General features: G+C 42.7%; 1 protein-coding gene across 1 annotated transcript; it reads left to right on the top strand.

Annotated features, from left to right (window-relative positions):
* Positions 1-15: 15 nt before the first annotated feature.
* On the top strand, positions 16-12,457 carry mms19 (MMS19 homolog, cytosolic iron-sulfur assembly component). Its single transcript, XM_019253330.2, has 31 exons — positions 16-503; positions 1,014-1,062; positions 1,549-1,649; positions 1,729-1,814; positions 1,985-2,059; positions 2,332-2,401; positions 2,905-3,033; positions 3,834-3,895; positions 4,222-4,308; positions 4,403-4,477; positions 4,696-4,773; positions 5,418-5,556; positions 6,222-6,376; positions 6,472-6,550; positions 6,924-7,049; positions 7,141-7,222; positions 7,338-7,435; positions 7,626-7,793; positions 8,136-8,291; positions 8,520-8,616; positions 9,081-9,183; positions 9,266-9,343; positions 9,419-9,545; positions 9,635-9,741; positions 9,854-9,910; positions 10,013-10,199; positions 10,291-10,373; positions 10,492-10,656; positions 10,849-10,908; positions 11,537-11,637; positions 11,768-12,457. Exons 1-31 carry the CDS (start codon positions 416-418, stop codon positions 11,796-11,798), a joined length of 3,099 nt encoding a protein of 1,032 aa, XP_019108875.2. The 5' UTR covers positions 16-415; the 3' UTR covers positions 11,799-12,457.
* The last annotated feature ends 128 nt before the right edge of the window (positions 12,458-12,585 follow it).

Raw genomic sequence — 12,585 nt, 5'->3', positions numbered from 1 at the left:
GACACCGGGCGGAGGTGTCACGTAGTTATCGCGTACGGCTAATATGTTTTTAATTTTATGCGTGTGTTGTTTCAACTGACTCGCGGTAACTCGTCTGGAGCTGTCAGAATAAAAGCGGAGACTGTTCATCGCAGGGAAATACACTCCGGCTTAGGTTGTACTTTCTTCGGTGTTTTGGAATTCGGACAGCACCTGAATGCAACACAAAAACTAACCGTTGTTTTTATTTTTTATTTTTTTTATTTCAACGCTTAATACAATTTCAAACAAAACACACACACACAACGGCCACAATTTAACATTATCAACCGTCCTGTTTTATGAACGTTTATCAAAAAATTAAACACTTTTTTTCGTTGCGTCGCTAACTTTTTTCGCGCATGCGCCGTGTCAGTTGAGTTGAACAGCGGGCACGATGGCTGCGGACAGTGCCTTGCTGCTGTCTCTGGTGGAGGAATATGTCTCGGGACTGCAGGACAGCAAGGCCAAAGACACAGCAAGAGGTAAAGAAGTCTTCGTTGCGTTTTACCTCGACGCTCGTTCCTTGTGAATAATTTTTAAACAAAGCGCTGTCGGAAGCTTGCCGCTTCAAGGATGCGCAACACGGCGTTGATGGTTAACTAAGCTAACTTAGCGCCACAACATCCTGTGTGGTGTAGCGACCTCTTTGTACAAAAAAAACAAAAACGCAGACGTCTTGACGCTGCTGTGCTCCTTTTATCACGACACCAGCACAGACTGCATGTGTTTTTAGTGTCTTATCATACTGTCATTGGACTAGTGGTGTGAATTTCGATGCTAGTCCGGCGTGGTTTCACCGCATGCGGTTTGCTAGCTGCTGTTTGTGTCCGACTGGAAGCATCCTGTCAATGAACTGTGAACTGTGAACCTTTGAACTCCTCCGGAGCTGATAGTTAATCTGTAGTTAACTACTAGTTATGTCCGTGTGCTTTTACGTCTGCTTTCTGTTGACTTATTAGCTCCTAATTCACTAAACTTGTCTCTGTGTCCAGGTGTCAAAGATGGACAGTTTACAGTACTGCAGTTAGTGGAAGCACTGGGGTAAGATAACAACATGCTACTGCTATCACAACAAAACAGACGTATATCTATACAATAAAACCTTTTTTTACATTGTCTGATTGTTTATTATTGTTTTATATTTTACAGCCTGTGCTTTTTTATTGTGTATTGCCTTTTTAATCTTTGTATTTCTATTGCTTTTTGTCTTTGTATAGTGTCCTTGGGTGTTTTGAAAGGCGCTTTGAAATAAAATGCATTATTATTATTATTATTAATTATTATTATTATTATTATTACTGTATCTGTGCTCTTATTTTGGTGTTAGTACGTGGTTACAGGAGCAGGTTTCACTCCAAAATGTTTGAATATTTTAGTGCCAATATCCCAGCTAGGAGGTCTTTCTCAAGTCTCACTCATGGATGGTAGTTAATTAAGCTCATATTTTATAAATGTAGTTAGACTTGCTCCCATGTTAATATTTAATGATGGTTAAAATTAAAATGTTCATTCCCTGTCCTGCTGCAGATTAAGTCTGACCAGCTCTCAGACTCACACTCGAGCCAGAGGAGTCCAGCTTCTCTCCGAGGTTTTGCACGAGTGCTACGGAGGTCTCACCGAGAGAGAAGGTGCGTGGCTTCGCTCGTGTTCTGTACAGATATTCATGTGAAGACCGATGTCTTATCAGCGTGTCTCTGTTCTCCACAGTGGAAGTGCTCATCGCCTTCTATGAAAACCGTCTAAAGGACCATCACGCCATCATTCCGCCTGTGTTACAGGGACTCAGAGCCCTGGTGAGTTGTTCTGCCTGTGATAGATTTTCAGCAATGACAGCAACACTTGAAACATCCTGTGTAAGATGAACTGACTGCTAGGTTTTGATGTTGGAGTCATCGAAGCCGGGTTTGTGAATTGAGAAGCTTCAGATGTGCTAGCGGTAACCGATGTCTTGTCTGTTTTCCAGACAAAATGTACGGCGTTGCCTCCTGGCTCAGCTGTCTCCATGCTGAGGTCTTTGTTCCAGGATGTTCATGTTCAGGTGAGACTCAACACTAAATCTGTTTATTGTAAGAGATAATTGAGTGAGGAATATATACGACAGATTTGTATTGAAGATAGATGTTAACAACAACATGTGCAAGTGTGTATGTAAACACACACTCGTGCAATATTTGACCGCAGACTTGTGTGTTTTTGTTGTTCTTGTTTCCACTTCCTCTTTTATCAGGTCTGCTTTTTAGGTCAGTAAATTTGTCTTAAAATTGTGCAAATCTCACAGACCTGTTTTTTTTTTTTCTTTTTTTTCTCCAGTCTTTGATGCTGGCGGAGAGAGCTTGCGTCTACAACATGCTCATCAACCTCATGGAGACCAGAGAAGCCGGTAAGAGATAACACGTTTGAGTCTGACTCACAGGTAATAGAGTGATTTGAAACATCAGAGAGTGAGTTGTGAAAGTCAGAAATCTCAGCAGACGGCTCTCTAATCACTGTGGTTATCAAGGTCACCTCGGCACAGTTAAATTCTCACCAGCCCTGCAGTAAAATCATTTACACATCTTACTCTGCTTTGGTTGGCAGTTGAATAATTCTGGATGTTTTCTTTGCATATGGATACTGTGTGGGATGCAAATAGAAGGCTGACAGTGAAGTGTTTGACCTCATATAATGCTGTCGTCGAAGTAGACATAGTACTAGCACTTAGAGCACTAGAGTTGTTTGTTTTTTCTCAATTTCATGAACTCTTTGTGATGAGGTGGGATTTAGAAGAAGCAATCTTCAACATAGTTGCAACGTACATCCTAACAGTCTCCTCAGAGTTTCATCCTTTCAGCTGTCTTACAGAACTTGAACAGAACCATGTGTTCCCGTGTGCCTCGTCCACAGAACTGAAGGGTTTGGGAGCAGACTTTGTGTTCGGTTTTGTCCAATCAATGGACGGAGAGCGGGATCCTCGCAACCTCCTGTTAGCCTTCCAGGTCGCCAAGACCATCATCCGCCGAGGCTATGATCTAGGTGAGAGCACACATGCATGTGGCACCTTCAGGGTTCCCACGCATTCTGGAAGACCTGGAAATCTCAAGGCTGGTTTTCCAGGTCATGGAAACTGATTTAAAAAGACCAAAAATTCTGGAAATAACATTGCCCGGATTTTTTTTATTGTAATTAATTCTGGTTTATTTGAAGTTACAGTTGGAGAAGAACAGTTTGTCAGAGACTACAGTGGAAAAAAACGACTGTTCATAGAGTGTCCCATAAACACTTACCACCTACAGATTGATTTTTAATGATTTATTTATTTGAGTCAAATGGATTTCAAGTGTACTCTGCCTCTCTTAGTTTGACAGTGAATGTTTATTCGATGGTTCTGGAAAGCTGCATATGACAGCTAAGTCTCTAGTGAAGCCATAGTTCATAACAGTTAAATAAATTCTACTGCTGCACACTTCTAATCCAAAGTATTAGAATTTTATATATCTGTATCTACAACTATAAACCTTATTCTAGAGTTAGGAGTGATTGGTGTAGCTGTCACTTGTAATGATGCTTCATTCACCCTGCATCATTGAAAAAAGAGGATAAAACTAGACCTAAAAGTGTCAATAATAAGTCCACCAGTAAATTACATGACTTCTTCTGAGCAAGTTCTGTTTCCTAGAAAGGTCCTGGAAAATGTTTCACAAAGTGGGAACCCTGATCTTTGTTTTCTCTGTATAGCTGTCCCTCTTTGGCATTTTTTGAATTGTTCCAATCCATCCACAGCTGAAGCATGCCTCTATTTAGCCTCCCTTTTAATTTCCTGTCTGCCGTCTCAGGTAAATTCACAGAGGAGCTGTTTGAGGTGACGTCCTGCTATTTCCCCATCGACTTCACCCCCGTAAGTCCCTGTTTATTCAGCTGCGTTTGCCCGAGAACTGACGAAAGCAGAGAGCGCAGCAGACAAAAATGTCGCCAGTGGTTTCCGTACCAGAGCATTTCAACATGGATAATTGTTACAGATGTTGTGTGGCACAGGAACAGCAACACTGTCAGATAATAATGAAAGCTATGAAGTATGGCCTGAAAAATATTTACAGTAATAACATACAGAAGACTGTATTGGACCTAGTATATCACAAAACAGTGTTATAATTATAAACATTTATGATTTCTGTCTGATCTCCTCATGCCTCATCCTTCCTCTCTCTCACTCGCCCTTTCCAGCCTCCCAATGACCCCCATGGCATCACCAAAGAGGAGCTCATCCAGATGCTGAGGGACGTCCTCACTGGGACGCCACTGTTTGCTGAGGTAGGCCTAAAAACCTTTGACTGAGATGTTGTGACCCGAGAAGAATGAGAGATTTTTCTACGAGGGCCTAATGAGAGTTTCCGTTCTGCTGCAGTTTCTGTTGCCTCTCATCATCGAAAAGCTGGACTCAGACGTTCAGAGCTCCAAGCTGGACTCGCTGCAGACTCTGGTGAGGCACTGTTTTCTTTTTAAATGTGCGTGCCAGAGGCATGGATGAGTGTGTTGAGTTATGTAAACATTTAACCGTGAACTTGTCTGCTCACATTCTCGACTGCAAGAGGTCTGCAAGACTGGGGGGGGTTTATGTATAATTAATGAAGGTGATGCAGGGGGTTGCTGGAAATGCTGCACCTGCTTTCTTATCTCACCACATTTGATTTTTTCCAGACTGCTTGCTTGTCACAATACGAACATAAGGATTTGGCAGAGTTCCTCGAGGGACTGTGGGCTTCGCTGCGCAGAGAGGTTTGTCTGAGACGCATTCATATGGCAACTGAAGCACTGCTTGTGACTTTGATGTGTGCATGTGTTGTCTAAAAGCTTTGTTGGCAAATGTTTGAACATCTTTCATTGTGTTGTTCATTTTGTGGAGATGGAATCCTAATTATTTAGTTTTTATGTTTTCTTGAAGGCTGTGTTCACCCAACCAACTCTGCAGTGTTTACTTTTACTTGTGTTGTTTGTCCAGTTGCAAACATGTCATTTCAAGTCCAAATTAAAGACATATAATGATAAGACTTCTGGGAATGTGTCACAATATTCTAAAAAATCGAACGAATAAAAAGCATTTCAAGAAATTGATCCAAAGCTCCGTGCTTATGGGAAGAAAGGAACAAATTCTTCTGTGTGCAAAGCCAAGAAAAACAAAGTGAAGTCTGGTCTGATGCTGATCTTCATGTCTCTCTTGTGTTCCCAACAAGAGAAGAGAGAAATTCCTCATGCTCCAAACACTGAAAACATTTTGAAAACATTTAAAAATCAGTTACAGAAAAATGTCAAAATAAACTTCTCCTTTCCCGCTCCACCAAACTAAACACTGTTAATATTAATGCCTCTCAGTGACACTGAAGAACAAACTCATAAAACATGTTCCGCTCTGTTCACCGCAGGTGTTTCAGACAACCAGCGAGAAGATCGAGTCTGCCGGCCTCGCTGCTCTCACCGCTCTCACTTCCTGTCTGTCTCGCTCGGTCCTCAACTCTGACTCTGAAGACTCCCTCTGCACATTCATCAACCTCGTTCTCGAAGGTGAAATGTTTGCGAAATCAGAAATCAATGCACGTTTTCTTTGGAAGCATGCATGTCTGGAAAAAAAATACAATGCAATGAAAGATGCTGCATGACATAAAAACAACAAAAGTCTAAATATTCAAACGTCCCCTGCAGAGTGACAGTGAAGCGGGAAGAGGGTGTGTAGATGTAAGAATTGTTGGACTAAATATGTCAGAGCTGTGGTAAAGGGAGGGTGCAGTGTAGTGTAGATGTGCAGGAAATTGCACCACAGTGACTGTTCAGTTCTTTAATTTCACCAACGGCTGCTGGTACAGTTAACATGTCATGTCAACAGATGGAACAGTAGATTAGATGTAATGTTTCCCTACAGATGATGTTTAGTTTCCTGCCAAAGGGCAATTAGAGTTTTATATTTAGGTCCTCATTTAGAATCTGTAATTCATGAGATGGCTTTCCTGCCTTTAATTATAATATAGATGCTGAGTTGTGACTAACGTTGTTCATACCAGTGTGAATATGTTCGACCGGCTAATACGTGATGTGAATTTGAACATTTACCTCCCAAAAAGACTTTTTCAGGAATTTCTGTGTGAACCATTTCAGGGTAGAAAAAGCCGGTAAAAAGGAATCTGAGACACAAAAACTCATAAATGAAACTGAAAAGCCTGCTGTCATTCTAGACTGCAAACATCACCTCAGCGAGCCGGATCTGAAGCTCGTGTGGCCCAGCGCCAAGCTGCTTCAGGCCGCCTGCAGCGGCTCCAGCCGGGCGAGCCACCTCGTAACAGCCGCCGTCATGCCGTCTCTCGTCGAGCAGTACAACAACAGGACGCAGGTACATAAATATGTCTGTTTAGCTGTGAGCTAAGTTTGGAGGCTAATCAAAACTCAGGAGGTTGATACCGTGTGTGACTTTGTTCTCTCATGCAGTGCGCCCACAGACGAACTTTACTGGAGGTGGTGCAGCGATTCATCCAGGCAGTAAAAGCCTCTCCGTCTACAGACAATGGCGAGTGCTGCTTATCGTTACATTAAAATCACTGCAGATCGTTGTTTCGAGCAATGACAGCAGCCTTCAAATTCTATTTAAATCTGTGCGTCCTTTTTTGATGTGATTACTTCCTTTTAATAATAAAATCTAGAAAGATTAAGAACAATGTTAATGAATGACTGTCATGAAATGTGGATATCTGAGACTCATGCAGTTTTATAGCTCATCTGTTTCACGTACAGAGAGACTGTTGAGTGTGATGTTGAGCTGAAACATCTTGTACAATGAGTAGAATGAAACACTTGCCATGTTTTTCACCTGTGTTTCAGTGTCATTTGTACACAAATTTCAGATTTTAACTCGTCTTCCTTTGTCTGCATCTCCACATTAGAAGAGAGCGCATTTCTCGCCTTCCGCCCGTCTCTGTGCAGCATGGTGTTCTCAGCTCTGACGGAGAATAACGACAGCCTGCAGATCACGGCCACCTCTGTGCTCACCTCACTTGCACAGCAGACAGGTGAGATGAACTCTTGCGCTCAGCGCTGACAGCGGAGTCAGATTTAAATTCAGCTCTCCTACAAATATGTCAAATGTGCCGCGTCTCTCAGGTCTGCTGCTCGACTCCGACATTGAGCTGGCTGTAGATCACCTGACCAGACTGTTGCTGATGGAGGAGGACGACAGAGTCAGGTCAGCTCACGTTGAACATACTTTAATCTGTCTCCTCTGGCTCCCTTCCTGTATTGCTACAATATTGCCTTTTAATGAATTTAATTGATTTTTATTAATATATCTCTGCCTCCAGCCTTGCTGTTGTGCAGTGTGTCGGAGCCTTAGCAGCGTTGCATCCAGCAGCCTTTATCACTAAACTGATCCCGAGACTAAAGAATGAGATGTTTTCAGGTAAGTGAAACATGTGGATTTTATATTTGTACTAAGCAATGCTTATAAAAAGTCTTTGTGGCAGTGATGAAAGAAAATATTGCTTAAATTTTGAAGTGAACAGACATCTCAAACTTTGTCAAATCACAAGTTTTTGGCCCCTTCTGTTAATGCCTTAAAGTTTAGCATTACACTTCTCTCCTCTGCTCAGAGCCCATGAAACAAGACGACGACAACGACAACAAAGCTTCAGAGCAGCAGTCCCATCATGCAGTGCGCCAGCGGTGTCTGTCTGCTCTGGCTGCGATGTCCACCCAATCCAGTGTTGTCCAGGAGAGCACGCCCGTCCTCTTAGAGGTCCTCAGCTCAGCACACACAGGTAATCTTGTCTGGACACATGGACGAAGTCGACGGTCAGAAAATAAACAGACATTTAACTTTACGGACGACACAGCATCAGGATCAAACTACGACATGTTCTTTCTCATTAGCTGCCTTGATGCAGTTACACACTCCCATGTTTGGACAGTTTTTAAGCCATGTGGGCCAAATAAGAACTCTGATCCAGATGATCTACATCAATTTATCTCCAAATTCAAAAAGCTGATGGTCATCTGTAGCACGATTGTGTCAAATGACACATACTGTATCAGTTATCTGTTGTTGTTAAAGACATAAAGAAGAAGCAAAATCAAAGTTTTTAGGTGTTTTGTTGTTTCAGGTAGCGTTGATTTCTCAGTGGAGGAGGTGGTGTTGGCGTGTCGCAGCCTCCAGAGAATAGCAGAGCAGGTTCAGGACACCGAGGAGACGGGTCGATGCTTCCACGAAATCATCATCCCGCGACTGCTGTCTCTGGCTCTGCAGGCAGCGCTGCAGGGTGAGCAGCTCTTTCAGCTGAAATAATGATGATCTCTACACTCCAGTCTCACCTCTATCCTGACTTTTTGATCCTCAGTTCCACCACAGATCTTCCTGGTGTTCGTTTTAACACCTCCTTGTTTCTTCCTAATAGTAACTAACTAGTTTACATTTTTCTAACATATCTGTGAATGTGGAAGTTGAAGACGGTGATTATTTTAGCTGAAATTCACGTTCATGTTTGCAGACGAGTCATCTGATCGATATAGCCCTCTTGTGGAGGAGGTGGTCCTGTCCGCCATCGTCCCTGTCATCAGTACTTCCTGCTCCAGGCTACAGCCCACGTCAGTACAACGACATCTTTCATTCATCTCTTTGTTTCTCTTTCTTTTCTTTTTTTTTTTTGTGAACACATTGACAGTAAATATTTGTTCTGAAAACCACAGTACTATGATAATGAGATCTGTCTGTTGGCATAGATCTGAACTGATCTAGACAATAAGTTGCTTTTCTAAACATCAGGTCGTAAACTTCCTCACCACGTGTCCTGTTTCCTTTCTGTCTCACAGCTGCTCTTAAACTGGAAACAGTCGTAAATAAGTCGTTTTTACTTGCTCAGTTTCTTTAAACCTTTAAATTAGATTTAAATTATTAATTTAATTTAATTATTAATACTTTTTTTTTTTTCTAAAAACACCTAAATGTGCTGCTAGTTTCTGTCTTTAGTCAGTCTCTCTGATTTGTTGTTACTGTCGACATTCTTCATGCGGTTTGTGTGGTTTCCTTTCGGGGTGATTCATGTCTTCAGGTTGGCAGGACAGACGGCGTCGAGGGCTGTATCGCTCTTCCTGGATGGTGACGTTTCTTTTTTACCTGACAACTCTTTCCCCTCACACATCCAGCTGCTCAAGGTTTGTATCTTTGAATTTGCAGCACTTTTTAACATCACAGTTGCTTTTAAAGTGGTTACTGAGGCATGTAATGTCCCTCCAGAAGCAGCAGGGGGAATCATGGAGCCAGTCCCAGATGGTTTGTCTGCTCATGGGATGTGTGTGCTCGTTACCTCGCAGCGTGAGTCTCCACTCCAACACTTAAACCATTTCTGTCACTGAGGATGTACGCTGAGCGCTGTGTGTTCTCACGTAGGTGGAGGTGCCTCGGATGGATCACCTGCTGTCACAGCTGGAGGAGATGAGCTGCACCTGCAGCCACCCACTGTCGTACACCTCAGCGGCAAAGTGCTTCGCCGGCCTGGTTAATAAGAGAGCGCAGGGTCGGTTTGCGTCTTTAAATTCTCCTCCAGAGTTTTAATCCTCACCGTGTCACCTCGCAGCAGCTCTGACGGTTTGGTTTCTTCTTCAGGGGATTCTCTTGATGGCCTCATTCAGAACACGATGAAGAGAGTTTGTAGTGAGCTCGACTCTGCGTCTTCGTCTGTACGCACTCAGGCTTTCACCCTCATGATCTGGGTAAGAGTTTTCAACAATTTCACCGTCAGATAATTAAGATATTTGGAAAATCAACAGATGTATATGTTAATTTAAGAAGCAGCAAGTGCAGTAAAGTTGCTGTTGGTTGCAGGTTGCCAAGGCTCTGCTTCACCGATACCACCCTCTGTCTACAGCACTGACCGACAAGGTAACACACACACACACACACACACACACACACACAGACGTGTCATGTGATGTGATAAACTGGACTTTTGTGAATCATTTTCTAATTTGTGTGTTGCTGAAGCTCTTCTCTCTGCTCGATGATGCTGAGCTGGGTCCAATGGCGGCAGACAGCTTCTCGCTGCTCATGAGCGACTCCGTCGACGTCCTGAACCGCGCCTGCCACGCCGACATTCGCATCATGTACCGCCAGAGATTCTTCAGCGAGAATTCGGCCAAGTTGGTCCAGGGCTTCAACAATGCGCCGCAAGGTAGATTATTAAAAAATAAATAAATAAATTCAGTTGAAGCCACCGTGTGTATCATTTCAAAAACTTTATTTCTTGTCCGTCTCTCCTACAGAGAAGAAGCCCAACTACCTGAAGGCTCTGTCTAACATCGTCAACAAACTGCCAAAGCAGGTTCAAGTCACTGAACTACCAGCGGTGAGCACATTTTCAAATCAAACTACAGTAACCAGTGGCTGCCTGCTTCTTCATTTAAATCCTGGAAAGTCGTCAGCATTAATGTGAGATGTTTTTTTTTTTTTTTGTCCCCGTCCAGCTCCTGTCTCTGCTGCTGGAGGCCTTGTCGTGTCCTGACCAGGCCGTCCAGCTGTCCACCCTGTCCTGTCTGCAGCCCGTCCTCATCGACCCACCGTCGGCGCTCATACTGCAGCTAGAAGCTTTGGTCAGCAGGCTGCTAGCCCTCACCTCTAGTCCTGCAATGGTTAGTGACAGAATCGATAAAAAAAGAATATTCTTGTTGTATTGTAAGAAAGCTAAAAGAAAAGACACAAAGGTGTCATGCTGCGTATCAGTTGGATCACACTGTGTCTTATTCAGATGAAGCTCTTCATTATAGAGCATGCACATGCTAATTAGCTGGAGCGCTAACCAATATTTTCTTCGTTTCCTGCAGAATGTAAGGATCGCTTCATTGTGCTGCATCCATGCTGTTTCCCACTTCCCCGTGCATGAGGTAAGTCTCAAAACTGTCTGAACGATCATCACGTTGTTAAATAATTGATCAAAATCTCAGATTTAGAGTTTCTTCTCGACCAAATTTAGAGCTGTCCCCGAGTCAGAATCAGATTTGACTGTTTGTGCCGTCTTTTGTTAAAACGACACCGTTTCCTGCTCATAGTTGAGTTATAAAATTCCAGGGCACTGCAGAGGCAGTAGAGGAGGTTGTACCACTGTCTGGTTCAGTAGCTGACATCATTGAGAGCATCGGAGCAGCCACTGCCCTGCGCTGAGTGAAAAAGTGTATTCTTCAGTGCTGATTTATTTAGCATCTGCAATGAAAAAGAGCCCAAGCTCGCAGTTTAAAGTTCAGATTTCTTCTCAAGAATATTATGAAATGTGTCTGCAGTAGAAAATGGTGTGCTTCCTCGCCCATTAAAACGTTTAGAAATGATTAAATCATGACTAAGTCTCTGTTTTTATGGACACGGCTTATCCAGGATTGTGGAGGACTGAAGCCACATTTCACAGCCGAGTGTGTGAAATTACCTTTTTAATGACTTGTGCCATATTACATTCCTGTCATCATGTATTACATTCATCTATAGCTGTAATACTGAAAAAAACATTTGTTAATGTTTCAGGTGTTGCCGTTTCGGGCGCGAGTGCTGCGAGCTCTGGCTCGACCTCTGGACGACAAGAAGAGGATGGTAAGAAGCGAGGCGGTTCGGGCAAGAGCAGAGTGGTAAGAATCAGATGTTTAAAATTAAATGCATTTTAAATCACAATAAATCACATTTATCGTGATAGAGTTTACCGTTTACTGTCCTGCTCACTCACTAATGTCAATGACCACACTTCCAATACCTCCATAGGTTCCTGTTAGGAAGTCCTGGAGGGAGGTGATTTTGCCCCGCCGACACAACCACTTCTTCATCTGGACAAATACAGATGTGAGAACTCCAGAACCAGGTACCAAGGATCAGAGCTGTGCAGCCAACACAACAGCCTCTCCTTCCTTGGTTAAAGTCTCCACTGCACCCTCCCCACCCTCCCTCTTTTTACTGAAATGTTGTAACTGTCTGTAACTTCGTGAACGCACAAATAAGAGTGTATGGACTGACTGCAGAGCGTTTAAGTTAAAAGAATGAAATAATCATTTGTTGGTTTAATATGTAACACGCCTCATGTATGTTGTTGTCTTCCTCTCTACGTATTGGAGATTGCATCGAGGCATTTTGGTCAAACTTACTTTAAGTCAAGTGAAATCAAGTCATAAGAGGCATAAGTTATCATTAAAAATCTTTATATATTCATAATGAGAAGGACAGTATTTTTGAATGTTTAGGATGGTTACTTAATAAATGAGGAAGTATCAGCTGTAGCCTGTCGCTAAAAATTTTTGAAAGTCTAATGAAACCTGTTCAGATATATGAAGAAAGTTAAAGATAATGTTCTACAAATTCAGTATTGAATGTCAACGCCAATACGAAGAGAGAAGGCAGCACAAAGTCTAGAAATGATGAGTCAGCTCCTGAACTGTGACAGCCGTGTTTTCTACTTGATGACCATTTTGAGAATTTGGGCTGCTGTAAACATCTCATCACTTTCCTGCATATAAAGACGAGGAACGGGAGCAGCACTGACAGCCTTTAATCATCACATCTGGATGAATGTGTAGCTGAGCGAATGT

The sequence above is a fragment of the Larimichthys crocea genome, chromosome XVI, assembly GCF_000972845.2.
Source record: "Larimichthys crocea isolate SSNF chromosome XVI, L_crocea_2.0, whole genome shotgun sequence".
Taxonomy (NCBI): Eukaryota; Metazoa; Chordata; class Actinopteri; family Sciaenidae; genus Larimichthys; species Larimichthys crocea.
Note: the sequence above shows the minus strand (reverse complement) of the source record. Positions and strands in the feature narration are given on the sequence as shown.

Bases quoted from the DNA above. Each gene is read 5' to 3' on its own strand.
- mms19 (XM_019253330.2), top strand. From the start codon at position 416: ATGGCTGCGGACAGTGCCTTGCTGCTGTCTCTGGTGGAGGAATATGTC. The intron at 7,223-7,337 runs GTCAGCTCACGT...CTCTGCCTCCAG, and splicing joins GAGGAGGACGACAGAGTCAG to CCTTGCTGTTGTGCAGTGTG. The intron at 10,374-10,491 runs GTGAGCACATTT...GTCCCCGTCCAG, and splicing joins AAGTCACTGAACTACCAGCG to CTCCTGTCTCTGCTGCTGGA.